Raw genomic sequence first — 24,732 nt, 5'->3', positions numbered from 1 at the left:
TGTTCCCAACTAACTCTCCTTTCATTAGCTAATAGTACATGTTCCCAACTAACTCTCCTTTTGTTAGCTAATAGTACATGTTCCCAACTAACTCTCCTTTCATTAGCTAATAGTACATGTTCCCAACTAACTCTCCTTTTGTTAGCTAGTAGTACATGTTCCCAACTAACTCTCCTTTTGTTAGCTAGTAGTACATGTTCCCAACTAACTCTCCTTTCGTTAGCTAGTAGTACGTGTTCCCAACTCCCTCACTTTCGTTAGCTAGTAGTTTGTGTGTTTCCGGCCGGGTGGATGTCTCCGTGTTTAGAAAGGATCGAGCTAACTGCAGCATTATTAACGGAGAACCAACAACGCAAGGGAGAAAATGTCTGTTTTACTCCCCGAACTGTCTTTTGAATATCAAACTGTGTGTGATGTCGGCATCACGATAACAGAGTCCGTTAATCAGCCGAATCCCCCGGATTTGATGCCAGTTGCACACAAATCCTAACCCCCCTCTGGAGAAGTGTTGTGAACTCAAGTGTGAACAATTGTGCAATTATCAGTGAGCGGCGACGGCGTTCCCTGCAGCAGAGCAGACATCTTAAACAGTGAGCGTGACACTCGGCATGGTGGCAGAGGGCAACACCATGAAATAATAAGTGAAGCTGTGCTCAGTTTAAGATCACACCTTCAGTGATCGTGTGGAAGCTACTGTTTGGATTCAGAACGAGGAATTGTTAGAATTATCTTTATGGGATTGAGGACAGAACATGTTGAAATAACTTCAGCTTTTCAAAATAATGTCAGGTTTTGGTGTTTTTTTCTCGATCAGACTTGGTCAAGGCTTTAAAATGGGCACACTGCTTTATGCATTGGAGGATATGTCACAATTATGCCTAAATATTCACAATATTAACCTTGAAAATCCTCAAAAATATGCTGGAATCAAATTGAAATCATTAGTTTACAAGAGACACTTTATTGTATTATTGCATTACAGATAGGACACAACAAACACCTTAAATCATACATCATAAGATCCTCCTGCATAAATGGGATTATCCTGATAATGTAAATTCACAAATTGTGAGTTCATTTTATTGCAATCCGCGATGTCATTCTTCATCTTCCTCATCCCTACATGGCTTCATATGCGCATGAATTCAAGAAGCTGTACAAATTTCACACAATCGAATCACTTTCTGCGTCTCCGGAGGGGTAAGCCCGATGATGATGTCATTAGGGTTATTTTCCATCTCGCCTTCGGCTCGGTGACTAACAGAAATCCTCATCTGCAAACCGGAGGTGTGGAGCGGAGAACAAAACCACGCTGCGAAGTTGCGTTCTGGGAATTGCATGCAGGACCCGGTATTTCTGGAGCTGGATCCATAACTCTGGATTAAATGCCAGGGCATGTCCGACTCTCGGATTTCTCTCACAAGCACCATCACGGAAGTGGAGGGATCACCTCGTCCTTACGATTTTCTTGCCGAATCGATCGTAAAAGCGAGAGCTGGATGCATCAAGAGTTCATGATCTCCCCTCCCCCACACCAAAGTGGCTACAGTGAGATGGCCGCCATACTGTTTTCAATCATATCACTATAGCAGACTGGGGAAAAAAAGAACAGTGGATTATTGTTCCAGCAGCACAGTCGGAGGACCGTTTCAAAAAGATGAATCATGCTCCTCCACCCAAACATTAAGTCTCTTCACAGATAGTGAACAAAGAGCGGCCATTCACTGTCTCTGCCTGCCAACCGGCTCTGACAGCGAAGGGGCTTTTCTGCAAGTAAGAATTACAGCTTTGAAAAGTTCCCTGATTGGTCTTGTCAGCGACGCAATCTGCTTCTAAATCCAGGATGTGACAAGGTAAAAATAATCCCTCGCTTTTAATGCCACGCGTGTGATGTTATTGTGTGGTTTACGGATATAAATAATGGGTGAATTTTTGACGTTTTTGCTTCTTATCAGACGCGTTCCCCTAATGGGAAGGTTGGAGACCGCTTTACAGCCGATGTCACCAGCGCTATGGCTGTGTTTGGCAGCAGCCGTCTTTAAACGTTGAAATCGAAATATGTGATTTTTGGGGGGGTTTTCTTCAGAATTCAGACATGGTCACAACCGTCCTGGAGGTCGACACGTGTTTCGGTTCAAAGCGTGACCGTGTTAGCTCGTGACTCAGCCGCATCCGTGTGTGGTTGCTTGTTACAGTTGGAAAACATGAATCAAACATGAATTCAATACATTTAAAACACACACTCGTCCGTGTTTCGTCGACGTCGACCGTTACGTCAGAGCAACAATAGACGCCATCGGCCAAAAGTCACCGATTAAACCAAAACACCGGCGGCGTCTACGGCTGCAAATGAATCGACACGTTGACGCCCGCTGGACTGACCTGGGATCCGTGTGATTGGTTATGGGTTATTATCTCATTGTGAGTCTGTGTCATGGTATGTGTGTCTTCTGTATCACAGATGACGTCGTTGGAAGGGTCTCATGACTTCTTGGCTCGTGTATCATTAGCCGCCAGGTATCTTTAGATATCTGGCCTCCACATATCGGGCCACTTGCTGATGTATTCTACCCACTCACTAACAAGCATACAGGGCTCGGAAGTCAGTGCGTTCAGGTGTGATTAAGTTGTTAGGCCATTACATGTGCTTTCACACACTTATTGTACGCCTTTACTGGTTTACGAACCGTAAAAAGGTCAATGCAGAAACCTGCTGGTGAGCATTGAACATGCAGGGAAGCTGAAGGGATGAACAGAGCTGACGCAAGGGGAACTAAAGAGAAAGTGCCACCTTGTGAAGTCACACCTGGGCCGTTATATTTATATATATATTCAAATGAGTACTCTGAGTGCTTTGCATCAGCTTAAATGCAACAATCTCACCGTTGCATAAGCTTCTCTCAGACGCCAACGTTCATCTACCTGAGTTCAGGTGGAACTCAGAGAAAGAAAAACAGCATCTCTCTTAGAGCAAAGCAGGAATGGATGAAGACTGAGCCTTGCCATTTGATATTTAAAATATTCATGATATTGGCATTCAAGTCCAATTTCCTGCCATTTCTAGTGATGTTCTCCAGCGTGCAGCTTGTGTTCCACATGATCAAGTTGAGGTTTTCAGGGACTTTATTGTTTGGAGTGAAGCAGCTGCACATTGATCACGCTGCTACTGCAACGCTCTGCTTTCCAATTATCAACCGCCCCGCGTTTATCCAAATAGAAATAATATACGTTGGTTTTTAAACGCTTATAGTCTTTCAATTGGGGCATTTCTTTCATGGCTCAATGCAGTTTTTTTATTTCCCTTTTGGGGATTCTCCATTGTTGTTCCACTGTACATTAAGAGAGAGCTTTGGTTGCAGCGCCAACTTAAAGTCCATGTGCTTCTGGAGACTTGAACAGACGCCCATCGACGCCTGAACGGGCCAATCAGGTGACAGCTGGTGGGAGGCGCGGTCACGAGCTTCGACGCTAATCCTGCAGGAAGCGGGCGCTCCCTCGGACTTCTCTTTTCTTAGAGGAAAACAAAAGTCAATGCGGGAGAAAAAAAGTGGATTTAGTCTCGATGGAAACCAAACATTAACAGCTCGCATCAGGAGGAGATGCATCAAGTCCCGCTCCTTTTTAAAACTCACCATTTCTGTGCTGCCGTCATCCAGCTTGTCCTTTTTTCATTTCTTTTCCTTGTTCTTGATTTAGACTTTCATTTCTTACTGTGGGACACGAACACTCTGCCTCATGCTGACATTACTGCTCTGTGGGTTCCTTCAGTTTGGGTGAAAGCAACATTAGAATGATTCATCTGCTGCTCGCAGTCGCTGACGAATGGGCAGCAATGCGTTTCCTTGAGGAACACACACACACACACACACACACACACAGTGAGTTTGATCGTCTCAGAGCACGCCTATACAGCCATGTCATTAACTAAGGAAACATTTGTCCCTAATTGGCCAAATTAAATAGTTTTGTCGCTCTTTAATGTGCCGCACGCTTTCATTTTTTGGCAGCCTTTCATTATGTGAGATTGAATTTGTGTGCAAAGACGTGTTGGATTTATGCTAAAACATGTCATCTGTGCTAAATGGATTCGGCTCCACCTTGAATAAGGGAGTTAGCGCAGTAGCAGCTCTTAAATGTCTCTTACTGATAAACACTTTGTAGTTTGACTTTATTGAAGAAATCCTACCTTCCTGATTCTTATTCTTCTGAGTTTGTTCTCACGGTTGAATCCACTTATTGTGAGTCTCTGGATAAAAGCATCTGCTGAATATAATCTATTTCTCCTAACTTCCAGAAGGGTTCAGTAAACACGTTTTATTGGGTTGAGTCCACATTGTGCGGTAGATGCATATTACACACACAAAATCCAAAGAAAATGGATTCAACTTGGCTAAAAAAGCTTCTTTTTTTTTGCTGGATGCTCAATTTAAATGTGTACAATAAAAGAGCGCGATGTACTTCAAACTGCTTCATGGGAAGAAGTCCTTTTGCAAACCCCAAGAACAGCGAGTCCCTTGATTGCCAACACGCCGCCTGCAAAGTTAATGCTCTATTCACACGCTCGCATTTCCATTTTTTCCCATTTGCAAATGTTTGCTTGGAGACTTTCCCCTTTTCCTTAAAGAGCTCTTAAGGAACGAAGCGTCGTGGTGTAATCGCTGCCCGCGGGTCCTGCCGGGGTTTCATTTAGTTCTCTGCTGGAAAGCATCGGGGCTTGTGGGTTTGCCTTCGGTTACGTCCGGGAGGTTTTCAGCTTCTTAGAAAGGGGGAAGCCTGTGTTGTATTCACCTGGGCTCTCTCTCTCCTCGCTATCCCCTCCTCCTGATTTACATGTTAAAGCTCAAGGCGCTCCACCGACGCTTTAACACTCAGCGGAGAGGCAGCTGTAATGGATTGAGATCAAATGTCAGGTGACGAGGCAGTTTCTGCTAGTTTTAAGCCAAAATGGTGGAAAAAACAACATTTTAACTTGTTTTTATACTTAATGAGGAAGTGTATCCTCATCTCTGAAGGTTTTTCTTGTGCAATCGAATGAATCGTGGGTAAAAATAATGTTGACTTTTCAAAGTGAAACCCTGCAGCTGTCCCCGTTCGACTGCTGCGACGCATTACCTCGACTACCTGATGCAGGAAGCTGCTTCCAGCAGAAGAAGAAGATGGTGGACTCTGAACTGAGGAACCTCGTCGTGTCAGCGGGACGATGGCGTTCATCCGCCTCGGCCAGAAAACGTTTGTGTGGCGTGCGGCGGTCAGAGCCGCTCACCTCTCGCGTGCGAAAGGTGAGCGATGTCGACTGGACCGGCACTTTGTGAGAGCGAGAGCGTGAGAACGAGGGAGGAGGAGGAGGAGGAGGAGGAGGAAGAGGAGGGAGGAGGAGACTCCCTGCTGAGTCACAGATGTGAGGCTGGATGAGAGGCGAGCCGCGGGGGGGCCGCTGGTCGGGCAGCGAAGACGAAATCTGAAATTTTAATGCCGCTCGAACGCGTCTGCAAAAGGTCAAACTCGAGGCAGCGATTCATAAACAAGTCGAGGTCATCGTGATGTTAAATTATTGAAGTTTCAGGATAAAAGCAGGAAGAGCGTCGCCTTCTGTCTCCACGCGTCGTCGCGATGTTCCTTCAAGCCGAGGATCTGAGATGAGGTCACGTGAAGCGACTCCAGGGGATTTCAATTTTTCATATTTTTTGTGCGTGACTGTGGCTCAGCGGTTAGCATGCCCGTCTTTCAATCAGAGGGATCGGCGGTTTGATTCCCGGCTCCGCCCGTCCACAACGTTGCGCCCTTGAGCAAGACGCTTAACTCATAATTAACCCCCAAAATGTCTCTTTGGATAAAAGCGTCAGCAAAATGAAATGTTATGTCAAAAAAAATTTAGAAAAAATTTGCACCCATTAAAAGATCCTTTTAAAAATAGTTATGTGATAAATATTCAAGAACTTCTAAGTGTAAGTTCATGAAGATGAAGAACTGCGTTCAAGGATCAGAAAACATTGCCCTGACGTTCACCGGCGCTACTCTTCTAGTCAGCAGTGTGTGAGCAGCTTTTTCCTTAGTCCCGCCTCCAGAACTGTGCTGAGCCAATCACAATGCAGCATCTGAACGTGTTTATTTTACATATCGACTCGCATCGCAACCGCCAAACGGAACGTATCGGGTCCAATCTCCTGAATCGATCCCTCAAAGTAACACGGATAAATGACACACACACACACACACACACACACACACACACACACACACACACACACACACACACACACACACACACTCATTGTAGAAACAACTCCAGCGCAGCGCTGTCAGAATCAAGGTCGCCCTGCTGGTGATTTCTAGAGACAGAGGAAACAAAGGGAGGTGTGGAAGTCGTGATTTGTTTTATTTATTTCCCACCAATGTGCTAAAATTGATTATTTCTTGTTTTTCCTAACGGCAGCTGCAGTAGATTTAGCTTTTTAAAAAAATAAATTCTAACAGCCTCCCTAAAAACAAACGTCAGCGTGAAAACGCCGTCGTGCCGGCGGCCCACATAACATACTGCACGCCGCCGCGCTCACAGCTCCAACGCTGCGACGCCGCGGTGTCCACCAGCTCCTTCTTCTTCTTCTTCTTCTTCTTCACTTGGACCGGCGAGGCGGCGTGTTTGTCTCCCGCGGCTCTCGACACCACAGAGACTCTGCGGGCACTCGAGAGAGAAAGCAAAGTGGCGAGCATCTGTGGAAACCTCTCCCCGAGAACTAAAAAAACCCCTCTCGCACTTCACCCGCTCACGAGGGATTCTACCTGGCAGCGAGAGCGCCGGCGCGTCCGCGTGCGAGATGCTAATGCGAATAGCCCCGGCCCCACGCCGCGGAGAGAACGCACACAGCTTCCCTCTCTCGTAACAACCCACCTGCGCTGTGTGTGTCTTCATGTGTGAAACGCTGACGCCTGCCAACACCCGGGAGCCTCAACCTGAATGCAGACATGAAGAGAAGCGAGCGCCGTGAGGGATGTGAATACATTTCCACGCCGAGGCCGACGCCGCGTGTTTTGTTTCTCCTGGCAAGAGGATGACGGAAATCCACCTAAAAAAAAAAGAGCTTTTCCACGCTCATCCAGGTAAAAAAATGATGAGGCGACTCATCGATGACGTGGGCTGGAGGGAGGGGAGGGGAGGGGGATACCCTGAACACTTATTGGGTTTGTGAGCTAAAAACACATCAATAAGTCATAAATAATCAGGAGCTCCTGGTTGTGCTCCATGCTGCTGGACCCGTGTTGTGCAGGATGCAGGAGTGGAAGAGCGAGATGATGATGATGATGATGCAAGTTGAGAACAGTTGTTTCCCCCTGCAGTGGCCGGCAGATGGAGGCCGTCTGCTCTCCGGCTGCACGATTTAGAGCTCAAGAAGCTCGGCCATTTAAAACCCAGACAGATGGGACGCGTTCCATCGTTCAAGCAGCCGAACGACACGCAGCGGCGTTGACGTGTTTTCCTTGTTTGACACCAACGGGAGAGAAGAAGAAGATGATGAAGAAGATGATGAAGAAGATGATGATCTCCTCCTCCTCTAATGAGGCGGGTTCATCACGAGGACTTCAGGGTTTGAGGAACTCGGAGACGAGCGTGAGGACAGACGGCGTCTGGAGGGAGCGACTGGAAGGACGAGTCGCTGTTGACTTTAGGGAGTCATGGTGAAGGGGGAAGGGGGGGGGGGGGGGGGGGGGCAGGTAGAAGGGGGGGGACACGCCCCCCAGCCCACATGACTCAGTGGGAGTCATTACTGCAGCCGGTCTGATCTCCTCTGAGGTCTAATCTGTGTTTAGAAACCTGCTGCTGACTGCAGTTAATTACCACAAGTGTTGGAAAGAGATTGAAATGCAGAGGCTGCGGCGTTTGTTTGTCTCTTCGTGTGTGTGTGTGTGTGTGTGTGTGTGTGTGTGTGTGTGTGTGTGTGGCTCGGTGTCATATTTTTCAGCCTCAGATGGATAATTGCAGCCTCACTGTCGCTCCAGCACTTCCTGGATTGTTTCCACGCAGGTTTTTTTTTGACCTGGCGCTCTGCAGGACGAGTGTTTGACAGCCAATTTATTCTTTATTCTTTCTTCATTCTGTTTCACGGCTTAAACCTTTTTTATTTAAGACGTGGACATGTGTATGTCTGTATGCTGGGATCTGAGTCACTGGAGAGAAGATGAAAGAAGACGAGTCCAGGAAAGATCGATCCATGGAGACGCGTCAGGATTAATGGCCTTTTTTAAAATTATTTATTTAAAATTATTATTTTTATATTTTTAATATATATATTTTTAAATCATATTTATATATATTTTTTATTTTTTTTTAATTATTATTTTTCATTCTTTTAATTGCACGTTATTCCGTCCACGTGGACCTGCATTCAACCAGAGCATGTTGGAATGACAACGCACACAATGACACACGAGCATCAAATATGTGTTTTCATTGTTTTTCTGTGTGAATCAAAGCGTTTACATTCATAAAGAAGAAGAACCAGGAAAGTAAAAGCAAACAAGTAAATAAACACAAACATTTAGACATTAAGTGCTGAAAGAGAGACTATGAGTCTTCACTCTTTCTGTGAGTACATTTAAAGTATTAAAGTTTCAAAGTAAAAACGAGCCGCAGTGAAGACGAGAGCAATTAATTTGTGGCTGGAGGAAGAAGAAGGAAAGAAGAAGGAAGTTGTGACGGAGCTGATGTCTGAAGACTTGAGGACAAACTGAGCTGCTGAAGGTGAGCGAGCTGAAAATGAACAACGAGAAGGAAAAAATACTCCAAACCTCGTCGCTGAGGTTCTCCTGCGAGGCCGTCAGTGGTCTGTTCAGGTGTGTGTGTGTGTGTGTGTGTGTGTGCGTGTGCGTGTGCAGCTGGTTCCTGTGTGTTTGTGTTTACATGAATAAATGAGCAGACGTGTCGCGGCCTCGAGTCTGAACAGCAACACAAAGTAACACGACGTAACACACAGGATGAAGTCTGGAACGCGCTGACTCACTGAGGAGTGTGTGTGTGTGTGCACACGTGACTCTCTGAGGTGTGTGTGTGTGTCACATGATGTGGACTCGCTGAGCAGAGCCGGAGCAGTGGCTTCTGGGACGCCAGCGCTCTGCAGAGGAAGTTAAGAGTTCAGAGTTGCATCAAATTAACATTTCCATAATTGATCAGTTTATTTTGAGGAGGCGAGTGAATCATTTAGTTAATTTAATGTTTAAAAAAAGCAAAAGCAAAGAGAGAGAATCGTACATCAGAGTCTTTGAACTGTTTTTTTTTTTTTGCAGCGCATGAAAGACAAAGTTATGCGATTGATGATGATAAAAATAAAAACCCACGACGATAAAAGAGACGGAACGTCTGTCAATATCTCCTGGTTTCTCTCCCCGCTGTCGCTTCCTCTCGTCCTCGTGGCTTCCTCCTGTCCTTGTCGCTTCCTCTGGTCCTCGTCGCTTCCTCTCGTCCTCGTCGCTTCCTCCTGTCCTCGTCGCTTCCTCTGGTCCTCGTGGCTTCCTCTGGTCCTCGTCCCTTCCTCTTGTCCTCGTGGCTTCCTCTGGTCCTCGTCGCTTCCTCTCGTCCTCGTCGCTTCCTCCTGTCCTCGTCGCTTCCTCTGGTCCTCGTCGCTTCCTCCTGTCCTCGTCGCTTCCTCTGGTCCTCGTGGCTTCCTCCTGTCCTTGTCGCTTCCTCTGGTCCTCGTCGCTTCCTCTCGTCCTCGTCGCTTCCTCCTGTCCTCGTCGCTTCCTCCTGTCCTCGTCGCTTCCTCCTGTCCTCGTGGCTTCCTCTGGTCCTCGTGGCTTCCTCTCGTCCTCGTCGCTTCCTCTCGTCCTCGTCCCTTCCTCTTGTCCTCGTGGCTTCCTCTGGTCCTCGTCGCTTCCTCTCGTCCTCGTCGCTTCCTCCTGTCCTCGTCGCTTCCTCTGGTCCTCGTGGCTTCCTCTGGTCCTCGTGGCTTCCTCTGGTCCTCGTCGCTTCCTCCTGTCCTCGTCGCTTCCTCTTGTCCTCGTGGCTTCCTCTGGTCCTCGTCGCTTCCTCTCGTCCTCGTCGCTTCCTCCTGTCCTCGTCGCTTCCTCTTGTCCTCGTGGCTTCCTCTGGTCCTCGTCGCTTCCTCTTGTCCTCGTGGCTTCCTCTGGTCCTCGTGGCTTCCTCTTGTCCTCGTGGCTTCCTCTGGTCCTCGTTGCTTCCCATCGATCACGTGAGACCCGGTGCAGTCGGGTCTTTGGGAAACGGCTCTCAAATGCATCGATTTCGGCATTTTAATTTGGCGGTAACATGTTTCAGAAACGCACAATAACCACAGGCCATCGTGGCAGAAAAGCATCGGAATAGAAGACACACACCAGATAGGGACAGAAGTGTGTGTGTGTGTGTGTGTGTGTGTGTGTGTGAGCCACTTTTGCATGCTTCCTGCCAAAAAGTCTGTGCTGCCGCTGTGCATAACGCATCCTGTTAAACGCTGCACATTATTAAACATGCCACGGGCAGAAGGCCACGCGCAACAATGTCCCCTCGTAGGAAGGAGGATTTATTCCCACTGACGGAGCCAGATGCTGTTGATCTGATGGCTCTGTGGAGAGGTGGTGTTGTTGTTGTTGTTGTTGTTGTTGTGGATCAGAATTAAGCAGGTAATCAGGAGGCTGACAGGCGGAGCGACCGGCAGGTGAACGGTGGAAACCTCCGACTCTCAGAGTCTGACTCTGTCGGTTCAGTCGTGACGTTATTGAATCACGTTGAACCGGGAAGAAACAACAACAACAACAACAACACAAAAAGAATCTCCAAACTGTCTGGTTGGAAGTCGGCGTCCTTCTCGTGGCGTTGGCGTCTCCTCTCTCGCCGCCATGGGAGGAGCTCTGTGGCGTGGCTCTACCTCTGCAGATGAGAATCTCTCCAGATTACACGTGTTCAGCGTTTATCCTCCGGCGGTTTAATCCCACGACGGTCGAGCTGCGTAACGTGAACGTGGATGTGTTGAAACGGGGATTAGAAGGTTCTGAAGCATCTTAATCCATGTGTACGTACACATACTCCCACAATAAGAGAAGTGTTTATCCTTCAAAGTGAGCGCCGGTCATAAGTTGCATTAACGTCTCGTTGTCAGCGCAGCAGCTTTGAAGCCGCTCAGCGCCGATATCATATTTAATATCAATTTATACGTGTTTCGTCCGCTCCATAATCCCCACAAAGGTGCTGTTGTACATCACTGTGGATGCTGCACAGTGTCCTGCTTCTGGAGAGTCTGGTATGTCTTATTATTATTATTATTATTATTATTATTATTATTATCATTCATGGGAAAGCATCCCGTCAGGTGTGTATCGTGTTTCTGATGTTGGCTTTCGTTTGGAAGGATTTACCCTTTTCTTTAGTGACAACCTGGTGGGATTACTGAGATTATCGGCGCCATTTTCTACCACCAGAAGTCCCAAACTAGCCTCTTCGGCCCATTTAAAGGGCCGGCGTCAGTTTCCGACGCTTCAGACGTGGAAACTGCAAATATCTTTTTAATGTTGTGGATTGAAACCGTCCGACTGGCTTTGGGTTGAATCAGTGGTCCTCAAACTGTGGGGCGCGACCCTCTAGTGGGGCGCGGAGGTACTGCAGGTGGGGCGCGACCCTCCAGTGGGGGAGATGCAGAAAAAAAAGAATTGAGTTTATAGTCAGATTAGATACAGTAGATTATAGTTTAGTATTGAGCTGCTTCCTCTCGTTCCTCCGGCCGGACGCGTCTCCCAACGCGTTTGATTAAAAAAATAAAGCGAAGCAACAGCAGCTCCGTGTTTATCACATTTGGTTTCATTTCAAATGCGACCTCATCATGTCTGTTGTGTCTTTTAGAGTCGGAGACGCAGCGGCGCCGCCGGCCGACTGCAGTCTGATCTCCGTCCTGCGTCGTTTGTTATTAAAGGCCGAGACCAAGAAACCGGACTTCAGCCTCGTTGGTCCATATGGACGCTGTGAGTCACTCGCTGGTCACGGTGAACATCGCCACGTCACACCTGTGGCGAACAGGGAGGGACGATGTGTTTCAATACCCAGCATGCCCCATTCAGACAATCTTTTGGCATAAAATACGTCATTTTTTTCTATTTTTGAACAGAACGACACAGTTTTGTGACTGAACTCCTTCCTAACAGGACAAGACTTTGTTTTATTGTGATTGTTGTTGCAGGTTCTGATTCTTTAGGTCCTAATCTTTCCATAAAGGTGTCTTATTGACGCTCCAGGAGGCATTTTGGGGAATCTGGCTCATATCATGCTGGATGTTCATAGTTACCATCAAAACATCTTCTTTTTTTTGCAGATATACATTTTTTTCCCAGAGTTTGCTGAACAATTACATCCAATAAACACAAGTATTGGAATGAATTCAGGGTTCCTACGACGACACAAACACAGGTGAGAGAGGTCTGGAGCGGTTTAGGTGAACACATTGTCGTCACACAGCAGGTGTGTGTGCGCTGGTGTTTTTATTTTTTTAAGTAATCACCAGAGCGCCGGCAGAGCCGGCGGCGTCAGCAAGAAGTGCTTTTGTCTCATTTGCAAACAGAGTTTTCCCCCATCGTCCCTCCTCCCTCTTCCTCCCCCCTCTTCCTCCCCCCTCGATCCCCCCCTTCGCCCCCCCCCCTCTCCCTCCCTCCCCCGGTGCGAGCTGGAGCTCGCCGCTCCCCGTGTGAGGAAGGCGTCGCGTGTCACCACATTTAAAAATCGGTCATTTTGCTTTTGTTGTGACATCACAGAGGAGGGCGTCTCGGAAACCGCGCAAGGTCAAACTCTGCAATTTCCTCTCGTCTGAAAAAGAGAAAGTGAGCGGCGAGGACCGATTTCATGCTTCAGCGGCACTTAAATAATATATCCAACTTTTTAAATCCACCCCAAGACTGAATGATTCTCCTCTTTAAAGAGCACGGGGTTGCACATGCAGGTGTAACGCACAGTCTCGCCAGAAGATTAGCTTCACTGGAACGCTCCGGAAGAAACTCAACAAAAGCTTCTTCAATGCCACCTTCAAATATGTAGTTTTGACATAAAAGAAAATAACTGTTTTCTGTCTTTTCCATTCCACGGCCTCTTAAGAAATCCCTCTCTGCCTTTCTTCTGAGTGGCTTGATGTCTCTCCTTATCGCGGTAAATGCATTTCTTCCCGCCATGCTTATTATTCGCCGCACTGGAACACGCGGTAAGCCTCACAAGGAGCCTCGGATACGTTAAAACACTCAAATTGAACCCTTTTCTTCTGATGTTTCCTCATAATGAAGCCGGCTCATCCCGCTCGGGCCTCGACCCCCGACCTCCGTGGGCCTGCGCCTCCTTTTTAATAACACTAACTAAACACTGTTGTATCGTCTGCATATCGTCGAGTCTTTTGCCGTTTGCTACTTTGTCCCCAGTGGATGTTTGAAGAGCATGTCCTCGTCTGAAAGGATTTACAAGTTTCAATTTAATTGGAGGGAATTAGTGGACATTTAGCTTCTAATATCCATCAAATTAATCTCTGACTGTGCTTCTCGTCCCTTTCCCTCTCTCAGGAAATCCAGAATGGCTTCCGGGATTAACCTCTGCTCCCGGTAGAGCTGCCCAGAAGTTCACGTCCCTTCAGCGTCTCACATCCTGGGAAGTTCCATAATGTAAAAGTATCTCAGCCCTTTTTTTTCTTCTTCTTCTTCTTCTCATTAAAAACCTTCAGCGTTTGGGGCCATGAACCCAGGAGGAGCTACCCGGACCGCTATTTCCCTAGTTTGGATTTAGAGTTTTTTCTTTTTCTTCTCGCTGAGGACTGCTCCGCGGGGGCCTGCAGCGGTGGCTAGTTGTGGCGGCTGCCGCCGCGGCGGGAGTGGGAGGAGCTTACCACCCGGGAACACGGGGATAACTGTACAGAAGCACGCGCCGCCATGAGGATCCCCGCCACCTCCCGCCTCTGCCCCGTCCTGGTGTGCCTCTGCTTCCTCCAGCGGGGCGGCGGGGCGAGCCACCACGGCGCCGCCAGGGCGCCCGCCAGGAACCAGAGCCGACTGGCCAACGGCGAGCCGGAGGTGCACCACAGGCCCAAGCGGGGCTGGATCTGGAACCAGTTCTTTGTTTTAGAAGAACACTTGGGACCGGACGCGCAGTATGTGGGAAAGGTAGGACGCGTCTCCTTTTTTAAATGATTCAATTTTATTGAGTTCTTTTGTTTTATTTTAACAGCTTGCGCAGCATTTTGTTCTCTCTCCTCTCGTTCATGGAGAGTTTGGTTCCAGCAGATCAAAGATGTATTGAGGTTTCACCACGTCGGCGTTTTCAGGGTTCTTACTGTCATGGAAAACCTGGAAAATACATGGAAAATTATGTCCAGGCCTGGAGTTTTAAACAAACTATTGTCTCTTATTCATTTGTGTCATTTAAGGTTTTTACTGTATGCTTTGAATCCTCATTGTTAGTTTAAATACTACATTTTATCACTTTTTACTGTTCACACACACATTTCACACAATGTTTGATCATGAAAAAATGGTTTAAAGTCCTGGAAAATATGGTTTGAGGTCCTGGAAAATATGGTTTGAGGTCCTGGAAATTTGTTTTGAGGTCCTGGAAATTTGGTTTGAGGTCCTGGAAAATATGGTTTGAGGTCCTGGAAATTTGATTTGAAGTCCTGAAAGTTGGGTTTGAGGTCCTGGAAGTTTGGTTTGAGGTCCTGGAAGTTTGGTTTGAGGTCCTGGAAATGTGGTTAAAAGTCCTGGTGTGGATGAACCCTGGTTGTTCCAGGTCTTCTGATGTGAATCGCTTTGTCAGTTTTTGTCTTTACAATGTCGGACTGAATTCCTCTAATGAGAGAGTGACAGCTGTGATGAGAGGATGAAAAGAGAGAGAGAGAGAGAGAGGGAGATGGAGGGAGAGGGAGAGAGAGAAGCCCGTCTTCCATGGAGCATATCTTTGAACTGAAATATCCTTTTTTTTGCTTCTGGCTGTGGGGAATTGAACCCCGATTTGATCTCTTTCTGGGAAATGAACCACTGCACTAAGAAATTGGACAGTTCTGCAACGGGGACGCGATAATCCAGAGAATGTTTTATGAATGGAACTTTCTGACCGATGCGTCCAGAGGAAAAGATGGAGGCGGCTGTACTTCCTGCTGGTGCATATACATAGATACATGTATAGATATATCTTTATATATATATATCTATACATTCAGTATGGCTCGGCCTCGCCCGCGTGTCGGCGGGTGACTTCCTCTGTCGGCTGCACAATGAGCCTCGGCGAGCTGGTGAGTCCTCGGCGAGCAGATTGCCGGCCCCTTATCTCCTGAAATGTTAAAATGTGTTTCTCCGCTGCAGTGATCATTATTCGAGGCACTCGGGCGCAGACTAATCCCCTCAACTGCACTCGGAGAGCAAGAGAATGAGGAACGCTGCTCAGACTGCACACACACGTGTGTGTTTCCACAGCGGGGGGGGGGGTCGAAGGGGAAATAGAAAAGACAAGAGGGACGACATGCTTTCTTGGGGGAAAAGGGCCAACGAGAAGAGTAAATATCACTTTCCAAAACTGTTTGTTGGGAAACAAACACACAAAAGTAGGGTTTTAATCAGAACTGTGCCTGTGAAGCAGGGGAGGAAAGGTTATTTACTGGTGAAACATGTTTTGGTTAATATTATTTGACGCTCGAACGAACTGTAAAATCCTCACGGCGCCGACGGAGAACAATCCCTCTGCGCTGGCGTCCTCGCTGCAGCCGGCCGCCGCTTTCTGGAGTTCACGAGTGTTTGATTTGCTGGCTGGTTGGCTGATTGCGCTGCTTCAACCCTACCCTAAGGGTGTTGTTGTTCTCTGCGAGTGTGTGTCTTTGTGTGTGTGTTAATATGTGCGGCGGGTGCTACTGATGAAAGCCAAACAAACATAAACAGCTAATCCTGGATGATGATAAATAACTGAGAAGACACATACACATTATTAAGGAATCAATTTGACATGCGTGTTTAACGCGATGAGGTCTCCAGATGGTACGCACACGCACACACACACACGCACACACACACACCCCCACACGCACACCCACACACACACACACACACACACCGCACAATCATTTAATTATGTGGGTTGGGACTTGTGTGCAGTGGCCAAGAGACAGAATGACCGTGAGGAGGAGGATTAATTAATGCATTCAGCAGGTACAGCGTTGCATTGTGGGTCCCCCCCCCCCCCCCCTCTCCTTCCTTTACTTGATTAAAAACTCTGGACATTAGCGAGCAGCAAATGAGTGTTTCCGCTCGGGAGTTTCCGGCGTCGTCTCTGTCGATTATCCCTCTCGTTGGGAGGAAAACGTGACATTTTTGGGATCGTAATTATCGGGCCGGTCAACATGACACACGCGGGGAAAACCTGCAAGGTCGAACGCCGCACAAAGCCAGAGCCACACATGTGAGACTCGTCCTCGGCAGTCGTGTCGCTTGTACTCCCCCCTCTCCTCCTCCTCCTCCTCTTCTCACACAATGGCCGGCATCGAGTGACTTCTGTGAATAAGTGAAGCAGCCAGTCTGTCAAGAACATTTTTAATCCCCTTGAGGTATCCCTTTAATCCCCAGTGACACCTTTCTGGGGAGGCTGATGCGTTTGGGTGAAATGACAGCTTCGTGCATGAGTGAGGCGCAAATGCTTTTTTTTTGGGGACAGGCCTCGTCCTGATACCAGGCGTTAGACAGCACCGCTCTCCCAACGGGAGGTGTGAATGTCTCCACGTCAGTCAGTCGGCTTCTGGATGGTAATTTTCTGGAAGACGTTGCAGACTCTGAGCGGCTACGCGTCCTGCAGGAGGCTGGAGGACGCGGCGCCGACGCCGTGGAGGAAAACTCGAGTCGGGTATCCTCGATTTGACCCGCCTCTGCAGAAACGTACAGTCAATACCCTCCTCCCTCCTCTTCCACCCCTCCGGCTTGATCCCGTGTTCATTTAGCAACCTCTGAGAAAAAGGTGCCTAAATGTTTTATTCATACGTCTAAAAATGGATCGCGCCGTGACAGAATCAGGCAGCGCTCTTGTTGTATGTACAGTAATAAATCAACAGTTGAGAGGGAAGAAGGGAAGAAGGGAATGCAGCCAGGTCTTCACATGAAATTGCTTTTCCGCCACTCTTTGCAATGCGGGGAAACAAGTGCGCGCAGATTGGAATGTTTGCAGCGTTAAGCCGGTGAGGTGTCGCAGGAAATAACAAGCAACATCTCACAGGCCACGTCCCATTAGTCTGCGTCGCTGCGAAGGGAAACATCCCTGAAAATGACAGCAATGATACTTATCAACCGCTGATACAGTCGTCTGACACTGAGGCACACACACACACACACACACACACACACACACACAGTGTGGAGATGTTTGTGTTTGTGTAGCAGAGCTACGACTAAAAGGTTTTCATACTTCCAGCTGCAGCCGGAGACGTGTTTGTTTTGGTTGTTAGCCCCATTTTTATTTTCTTATGTGAGGATACGTTCATAAGGTTTTCATTTTAGCTGTTACTTAAGAATTGATGACAATCGCGGTCAGAATCGTATCGTATTCTGGTAACGTATCGCAAGTATCGTGATATTTATTGCAGGTATCGTATCAAAGTCATAATTTTTTGTGTTGTGTATTTTATTCCTTTTTCTAGAAAGTTTTCTTCATTTTTGTTTTGATGAATCTCAAATAGGAAGGAGGCTGATCCTAAATGTCACCACAGGCGACACCGTGCAGCTCACATGTCGGTCGTTTAGCTTTGTGTGAAGGTCAAGAGTTACTTTGCAGTATTGCTTTTTCTTTCTTTCTCAAATATTAAGGTTGTAAAGCTGGACAATTTCATAATATGTCGAGAGTAAGCAGAATCTGATCTACCTGTGTTTTATCTATCCGTCAAAGATATTCTACTTAATGTCGTTGTCACCTGTCTGGATCGCAGGTCATGTGCTAGTTCAACTTGTACGATGTTATCTGGAGGCTTCAGCGACGATCTTTATATTTTGTTCTGCTGCCGCTTCAGTTTGACATCCTGGATTTATCTTTCAGACGCATGTTGTCGACCCCTTCGGTCTGCTGGTGTCTGAAATCGCTTTTTGTTAAAAGAACAAAGAAAAGAAAGGATAACGTTGATGCCGGGTCTGTAGTTAGTGGCCGTGTGGGCTCCCTGGTCTCTCTGGCGGTGGGAGGCGGGGCTTAGCAAAAGGTCAATTGTACACTCAGAGCATGCAACCATATGTACACACAGAATGAGGCGTGTGTGTACTCATGATTCATGGATTTGTTTGTTTGGCTCCTCATGGTGGCGTCACAACGTGTCCGCTGCCTCGCGTCATGGACACACTCCCACTGCCACCGAAACAACCGTATGGATGACGCAGATGAAGCCGGGCAACTGAAGTTCAGCTTCAGTGGAGTCGCCGACTGCAGAAAATAACTGGAGGACGTCCGCTGTCTGTGCAGCCATGCTTAATACCTCCTAAGTGCATTCCCCTGTCCTCCGGCTGGAGACGCTCAAATGTATTAGCACCATTTAGACACTTGAGACTGAAGCCATTCGCCCCCACGGAGCAAAAACTTTGTCTTTTCTTTTCCTCTCTCGAGCTGATCTGCTGACGGTTTCATTTCCGTCTCGTGCAAATATAACACTTTCAGTGGCAGTCGGATAAAGAGAGAGAGATAGAGGGAGAGAGATAGAGAGGGAGAGAGGGAGGGAGGGAGGGAGAGAGGGAGAGAGGGAGAGAGAGGGAGAGAGAGAGAGAGAGAGAGAGAGAGAGAGAGAGGGAGAGAGGGAGAGAGGGAGGGAGAGAGAGAGAGAGAGAGACTAAATGAGTGTCAGACTCTTAATGACCTCATTACTGTACATCCAGGAGTCAACCGTCCTGCTGGGAAGAAACAACGATTCATTCAGGACGACTATCGGGGCGGATCTTCGTGATGTGCGTCGGCGGCACGTCTTCACACCCTCAACCCCCTCATCATCATCATCATCATCGTCATCATCGTCATCACGGTCTCTTGATGTATGGTCATTAGGCGGGCTCTCTGTCATCAGGGCTCACTGTGACTGTGGCGAATCAATCGAGGAGGTGTGTGTGTGTGTGTCTGAGTGAGTGAGTGTGTGTGTGTGTGTGTTGGAGTTGATTGGGAGGGACCACGGTCAAAATGTGGTGATAATCAGACAATCAAGCACGCCCACATAGGAAGTGATTAAGTCCTCTTGAGTGAAGTATAAGAGTCGAGATTTAATCAAAAATGAAACCCCCCCCCCACCTTCACTAATTGCAAAAATGAAGCCAAGCCACGCATCATCAGCGAGGGAGCGCCGCCTCCTCTTTCCTCCCCCTCTTTCCTCCCCCTCTTTCCTCCCCCTCTTTCCTCCTCCTCTTTCCTCCTCCTCTTCACCTTCACCGTGCAGTGTTGATGGAGTGAACCTTCAACTCCTTCCTGCTCCTTCGTGTCCTCCAACATGGAGCAGCGATGCAGTTTGAATGAATCTCTTCCCCCAAAAAACGACATGAAGTAAATTGTGTTGCCGCAGACAAACAAAGATGTCGAGCAGCTCGCTGTCGGGCGGGGCAGCCCAGCGTAGAAATGTTGTGGTGTCCGCGGGACATCCGAGCCACCAGGGGGCGACAGATGTCTTGGCTTCACTTTTCGGGGTTAAAGTAGAAAACTGATGACAGATATGAAGAATACAAACTCAAGTCTTATCTTAGGATTGTAGTGAAAACATTGTACTTTTATTAAATGTAAGTATGAAGATATAACGAACCTAAAAACATTGATAAGTTTCTAAATCGGCGTTGATCCATCAGCTGGAACGTTCTCCTCTCTCGTGGCGTCTTCCTGGACTCTGATCACTGGGTTTAATTCCTGTTGCATGATCTGCACGTCACTCCTTTTATTAATGCACATAGTGGGCGTGTCTGAGTTAAACACGCCAGTAACATGATGTATAAATCAGCGTGGGATCCATCGGCTGAAGCGCAGCCCCCTCGCTGGTGTTTTCACACATCTCCTGCGCTTGGCGTTGATTCGGTGTGATTGTCACATCGGGAGTCTCGAGTCGATCTCAGCAGAGAGCCGACCGGCATACATTACCTGGCTCTGTAGGGGAATCGGGCCGAGCCATTACCGGTGGCATTCACCGATGATGTAAACCAACCGGTGCACATACATTATCGGGATTTGCACAATGAGAAAAGGACAAAAGCCGGCGGAGAGGAGGAGAGAAGTGGAGGAGCGGCGGTCAAGATGTGCAGCTATGTGCAGCGTTTCATCAGGATGGCGCTCGGCAGAGGAAATGTGAATGTTGTGTTACGTGTCGTGCCAAAAATAGTTGATATATTCCACTGCTTCATGGAACTACCATGAGAATATTGTGCGTTTTATTTATTCATCTACCTGAAATGAGACGTGAGTTCTGTTTGTTTGAGCTGCAGACGCTCGGCGACATTTTAGGCAGATACATTGGCAGGAAAATAATAATTGAGAGGAGCGACCGTGCAAGCTGCCTCATCAGAAGTATCTAACTTTCAAACACCGGAGTATTTAAGGGTTAAGTGTCTTGCTCAAGGACACAGCGGCGCTGGCCAGCATCTTGTGATGGTGCATGATCTTCTATGTCGGCCCTGACGTGAAGCATTGTGGGTGATTTATCTGCAGCGGGTCAGCAGGTTTTGTGCAAATCTATTCAAATGTTTGTAAGTTCTTGTGTTGTGTGTATGTAGCTGTTTTTTTGTTTTGCGTTGGTTGCTCGTTTGTCGGTTCAGATCAGAAGAAAAATAAGAATCAATTAAGACGTTGAGCGTCGTTCCAGTATCAATAATAACGTCTCAGAGCTTACGGGGAGATTTCAATTCAGCGTAATGTAAGTAAATGTGGCGTTTAAAAGATCTGTCGTTATGCAGACGATGCATAACTCTCTGATGAAGACGAGTTGATGATCGATCATTAATTACTTGTAATTGTTGTAACTGTATTGTTCACACAGCGTCTGTTTTTACTCATCAGAGCAAATTCCAATCATATTTACCAACGTCCAATTTTCATCAATTACGGCCTAAATTAGCTTAATCACAGGTTGTAGCTTGAGTTTGTTAGCATGCGTCAGGTGTGAGTTCTTCTTCTTCTTCTTCCTCCTCCTCCTCTTAATCGACTGGGACGGCGTGCTCCTGTGGGCAATGTGATGTCATTAGTGAGGTTTCTGCTTGACATTGGAGTGTTTTCTTCTTCTTCTTCTTCCCGCCGGCGGCTCTCAGAGCCCCCAGACTCCCGTTGATCTCTTTAAACTCCTCCGAAATGCATCGCCGGCTGCCAAAAGCCGGCAGCCGCTCGCCGGTCCGTCTCTTGCACCGGTCTTTAATAAAGTCGGCCGTGGAGACGGAGAGATGAACGCAATCCCTTGTTTTGATGAGGAGAAGGATTCCTCTGTAGCACAGATTGTCCTTTTTTTGTTGCTAGACGACGACGTGAGGTCTGAATGTCATCCGTCTCCTCCGGACTTCACTGATCAGCGCGTGGGAGGGATTTTCATTTATTTCCATTCATTTCCATTCCCTATACCCACATATATAAATGTATACATCACATGCACTGGATGTTCCTGCTTCCTGCAGATTGCCCCTTTGCTCCGTGTACCAAAATGTTCCCTTTATTACCATAAAGGCCGGTTGTCATGAACATTTCTGAGTGATCAAAACGAACGAAGCGTGAATAGAAGTCGTCTGAAAAGCAGAAGCTGCAGGAATCACGTGAGGGAGATTTGCCCCGAGCCCGGTTTTGTACACTCATCTTTGACTAAGAAGCAGAAGTTCTGTGAAATCCAGAGTGAACTAAGCAGCAGTGAGGGAGGTCTTCTGACCGGATGGGATGCTGCAGCCGCCTCGTCTCTTTGATGCGATCAAACTCTCACAGACGGTGAATAAATATCAGAGTCGTGTTTATTTCATGCATCTTTTCTGACTAATTAGTTGAATTTACTTTACTGTTCCGATACAAAATGAAGGATTTCTACTCGGCGACTGCGGTTCAGGTTGAATGTCAGCGGTAGAGAGGGGCCGTCCTTCAATCGGAGGACCGGCGGTTCGATTCCCCGGCTCCGCAAGCCTTGTGTCGCCTTCGGGCAAGACGCTTAACCCCAAAATGTCTCCCGTAGCTGTGTCGTCCTGATGGGCAGGTGGCTCCTCCCATCAGTGAATGAATGGGTGTAAATGGGTGAATGATGTCATGTTTTGAGTGGTCGTCAGTGTATGAATGAATGGGTGAATGATGTCATGGTTTGAGTGGTCGTCAGTGTATGAATGAATGGGTGAATGATGTCATGGTTTGAGTGGTCGTCAGTGTATGAATGGGTGTAAATGGTTAAATGATGACATGTTGTGTTTTGAGTGGTTGGAAAACTAGAAAAGAGATGTACAAGTACACGTCCGTTTACCTGATTGTACAAGTTGTGCCTCTACTATATCAATCCTTTACACCGCAAATGCTATTACAAGGTGTTTAATGTTTAATTTGTATAATATATTACAAATAATTGGGTTTCTTTGTTGGAAATCAAAAGAAAAACATTATTTTTATTTTCCTGACACTACAGTGTGTAGGACGCATCGGTCTTGAGTAACAATGGAGCATCATGGGAGATGAGGGGGATTTTAAAAGCAATCGAGAACACCTGAAACACCTGAAACACCTGAATCACTCCATCGGCGTGACTCCTTGCCGCTCGTTGGAGATGTGAGTGGTTGAACATCCTCACGTTGTTCTTCTTGCCGGCTGCTGTACTTTAGCGGCTCGTGTTTTGGGTAATGACCCCGAACAAACCTGTTGACACTTTTATCAGCTATAGATTTGTTTCGGGCGGCGGTGCAGTCGTCGTGTGCGTCGTCGGGTCGCGCTCCGCCGAGCGTGATTCATCGGCTCTCGCGGAAAGGAAGTCGATGGCTAAATTAGCGCTCCGGCTGCGAGGCGGCGTTCTCGTTTATGAGCCGGGAGAGTTGCTGCCGGACAGAAGAGGACCGTCCTTCTTAGCCGGCGGCGCGTCTGGTTCTCTGCACTTGAATGATGATTTACACTGGAACAAAAAACAGATTATTAAACCAGAATTCACTGTTTTCAGAAAACGTCTCTGTCCACATTTATAATTCAACGGGAGCAGAAATGCAGAAATGGGCCAAACGCTGACGGCGGCAGTAACACACGGCTATGTGTAAACATATTTTTATTTCTTTCTTTTTTCTTTTTTTGGAGGTTGGAGTGTTTGGTATTAGCGACTGATTAACTCCCTGATTCAACAGGACCTTTTTGACTCCTGGAGTAATTACGGCCCGGTGTTTACCGTGGGAGGGGGCGGGGCCTGCAATCAGCGCCGGCTTTCTAATTAGCGACGCGCTCGCTAGTCCCGGTTTTGATTAGACGTGGCCCCGGGATCTCTCACCGCTCCACTTGTTAAATAACTTGTCTGTTTATGGCGCTGCATTTAATCTAGTGGGGCTTTTTTTATTAGCTTTTCTACCTCAAGGCTTGAACTTATTGTTCAAGACGACTTTCTGCTGTTTTTCCTGGTTGATGCTTGTAATTAGTTTTTTTTAAGGATGATACGTTTGCATTTTAACGTTCAAGAATCACATTATTTTTATTTTAACCTTTTGGAAACCGTGCGTGAAAATCCTCCCGCACCCATTTTAAGTCCCAGCATGCCCCATTCAGACAATCTTGTTATATTTGTTCCATTTTTGAACCAAACGACTCAGTTTCTTGACTGAAACTCCTTCCTAACAGGACATGTCTTTGTTTTATTGTGATTGTTGTTGCAGATTCTGATTCTTTAGGTCCTAATCTTTCCATAAAGGTGTCTTATTGACGCTCCAGGAGGCTTTTTTTGGTGGGAATCTGGCTCATGTCATGCTGGATGTTCATAGTTACCATCAAAATATCTTTTAAAAGTGATTTTTTTGCAGAGATACATTTTTTTCAAGACTTTGCTGAACAAATACATACAATAAACACAAGTATTGGAATTAAATTGGGGTTCCTACAACAACTCAAACAGGGAAAAAGAGGTCTGGAGACAGAATTGAGTTTTCAACGGGTTCACCTCTATTTCATCGTCTTAAATCCAGTTTGCGCCAACCGGCTTTGTGGGAATAATACGGTGCACCTTTGCAAAGGTTATCTTACCTTTAGTCTGCACTATATGAGCACAGAAGGACTGAGTCGTCCATCATAAGCCGCCCCCTCCTCTTTGTAAAGGTTTTAACCACAAGTGTCTCTGCATTTGATGATGTGGTGAACCAGCGTATGAGGACACTGGTGCATACACATCGCTGCCATCTGCAGAGAGGGAACGCTCGGGGATGTAATGCACTTCAAAAAGGAAGCTGTGCTCCAATAAAAGAGGAGAAGAAGAAGAACGCTAGCTGATGTGCGCTGGTCCAAAAGGTCCAAACACATTTCTAATGAGACAAAGGAAGAAGAGCTTGTTGAAGCAAATGTTTTCTGATGTAGACGGATGTAGAAAGAGGTTGTTTCAGTTCCCAGTGTGTGAGCTGTGAGCCACTTCAGACACTCGGATGTATTTACACATGAGGCGTACACACACACACACACACACACACACACACACACACACATAGAGGATACACCAGGTGGGCTTCAGGGTCAATACGATAACACCAGCTAATTATTTTCCACTAAACATGCAACCTAATGCACTTTACAGGTACGATGCAGACAATAGATCAATGAGCGGGTTGCAGAGTCGAACGCCTTCA

At 47.1% G+C, this 24,732-nt stretch overlaps 1 protein-coding gene across 3 annotated transcripts in view; it reads left to right on the top strand.

Moving 5' to 3' along the window:
* LOC137788685 (cadherin-18) overlaps nucleotides 1–24,732 on the top strand; it is a 147,976-nt gene that overhangs the window by 79,646 nt on the left and 43,598 nt on the right. For 2 of the 3 annotated variants that reach the window (XM_068581695.1, XM_068581693.1), the window contains exon 2: nucleotides 13,516–14,109. In XM_068581695.1, coding sequence (XP_068437796.1) covers nucleotides 13,879–14,109 — 231 coding nt within the window. In that variant the 5' untranslated portion in view covers nucleotides 13,516–13,878. Of the gene's footprint in view, nucleotides 1–12,344; nucleotides 12,386–13,515; nucleotides 14,110–24,732 lie in introns of those variants that run through there. The other variant, XM_068581694.1, reaches the window with a different exon arrangement.

Source organism: Clinocottus analis, unplaced genomic scaffold (genome assembly GCF_023055335.1).
Source record: "Clinocottus analis isolate CAN_PGR_092001 unplaced genomic scaffold, fCliAna1.0.p SCAF_18, whole genome shotgun sequence".
Taxonomy (NCBI): Eukaryota; Metazoa; Chordata; class Actinopteri; order Perciformes; family Cottidae; genus Clinocottus; species Clinocottus analis.
The sequence above is the reverse complement of the archived record's forward strand: the minus strand, read 5'-3'. Positions and strand labels throughout refer to the sequence as shown.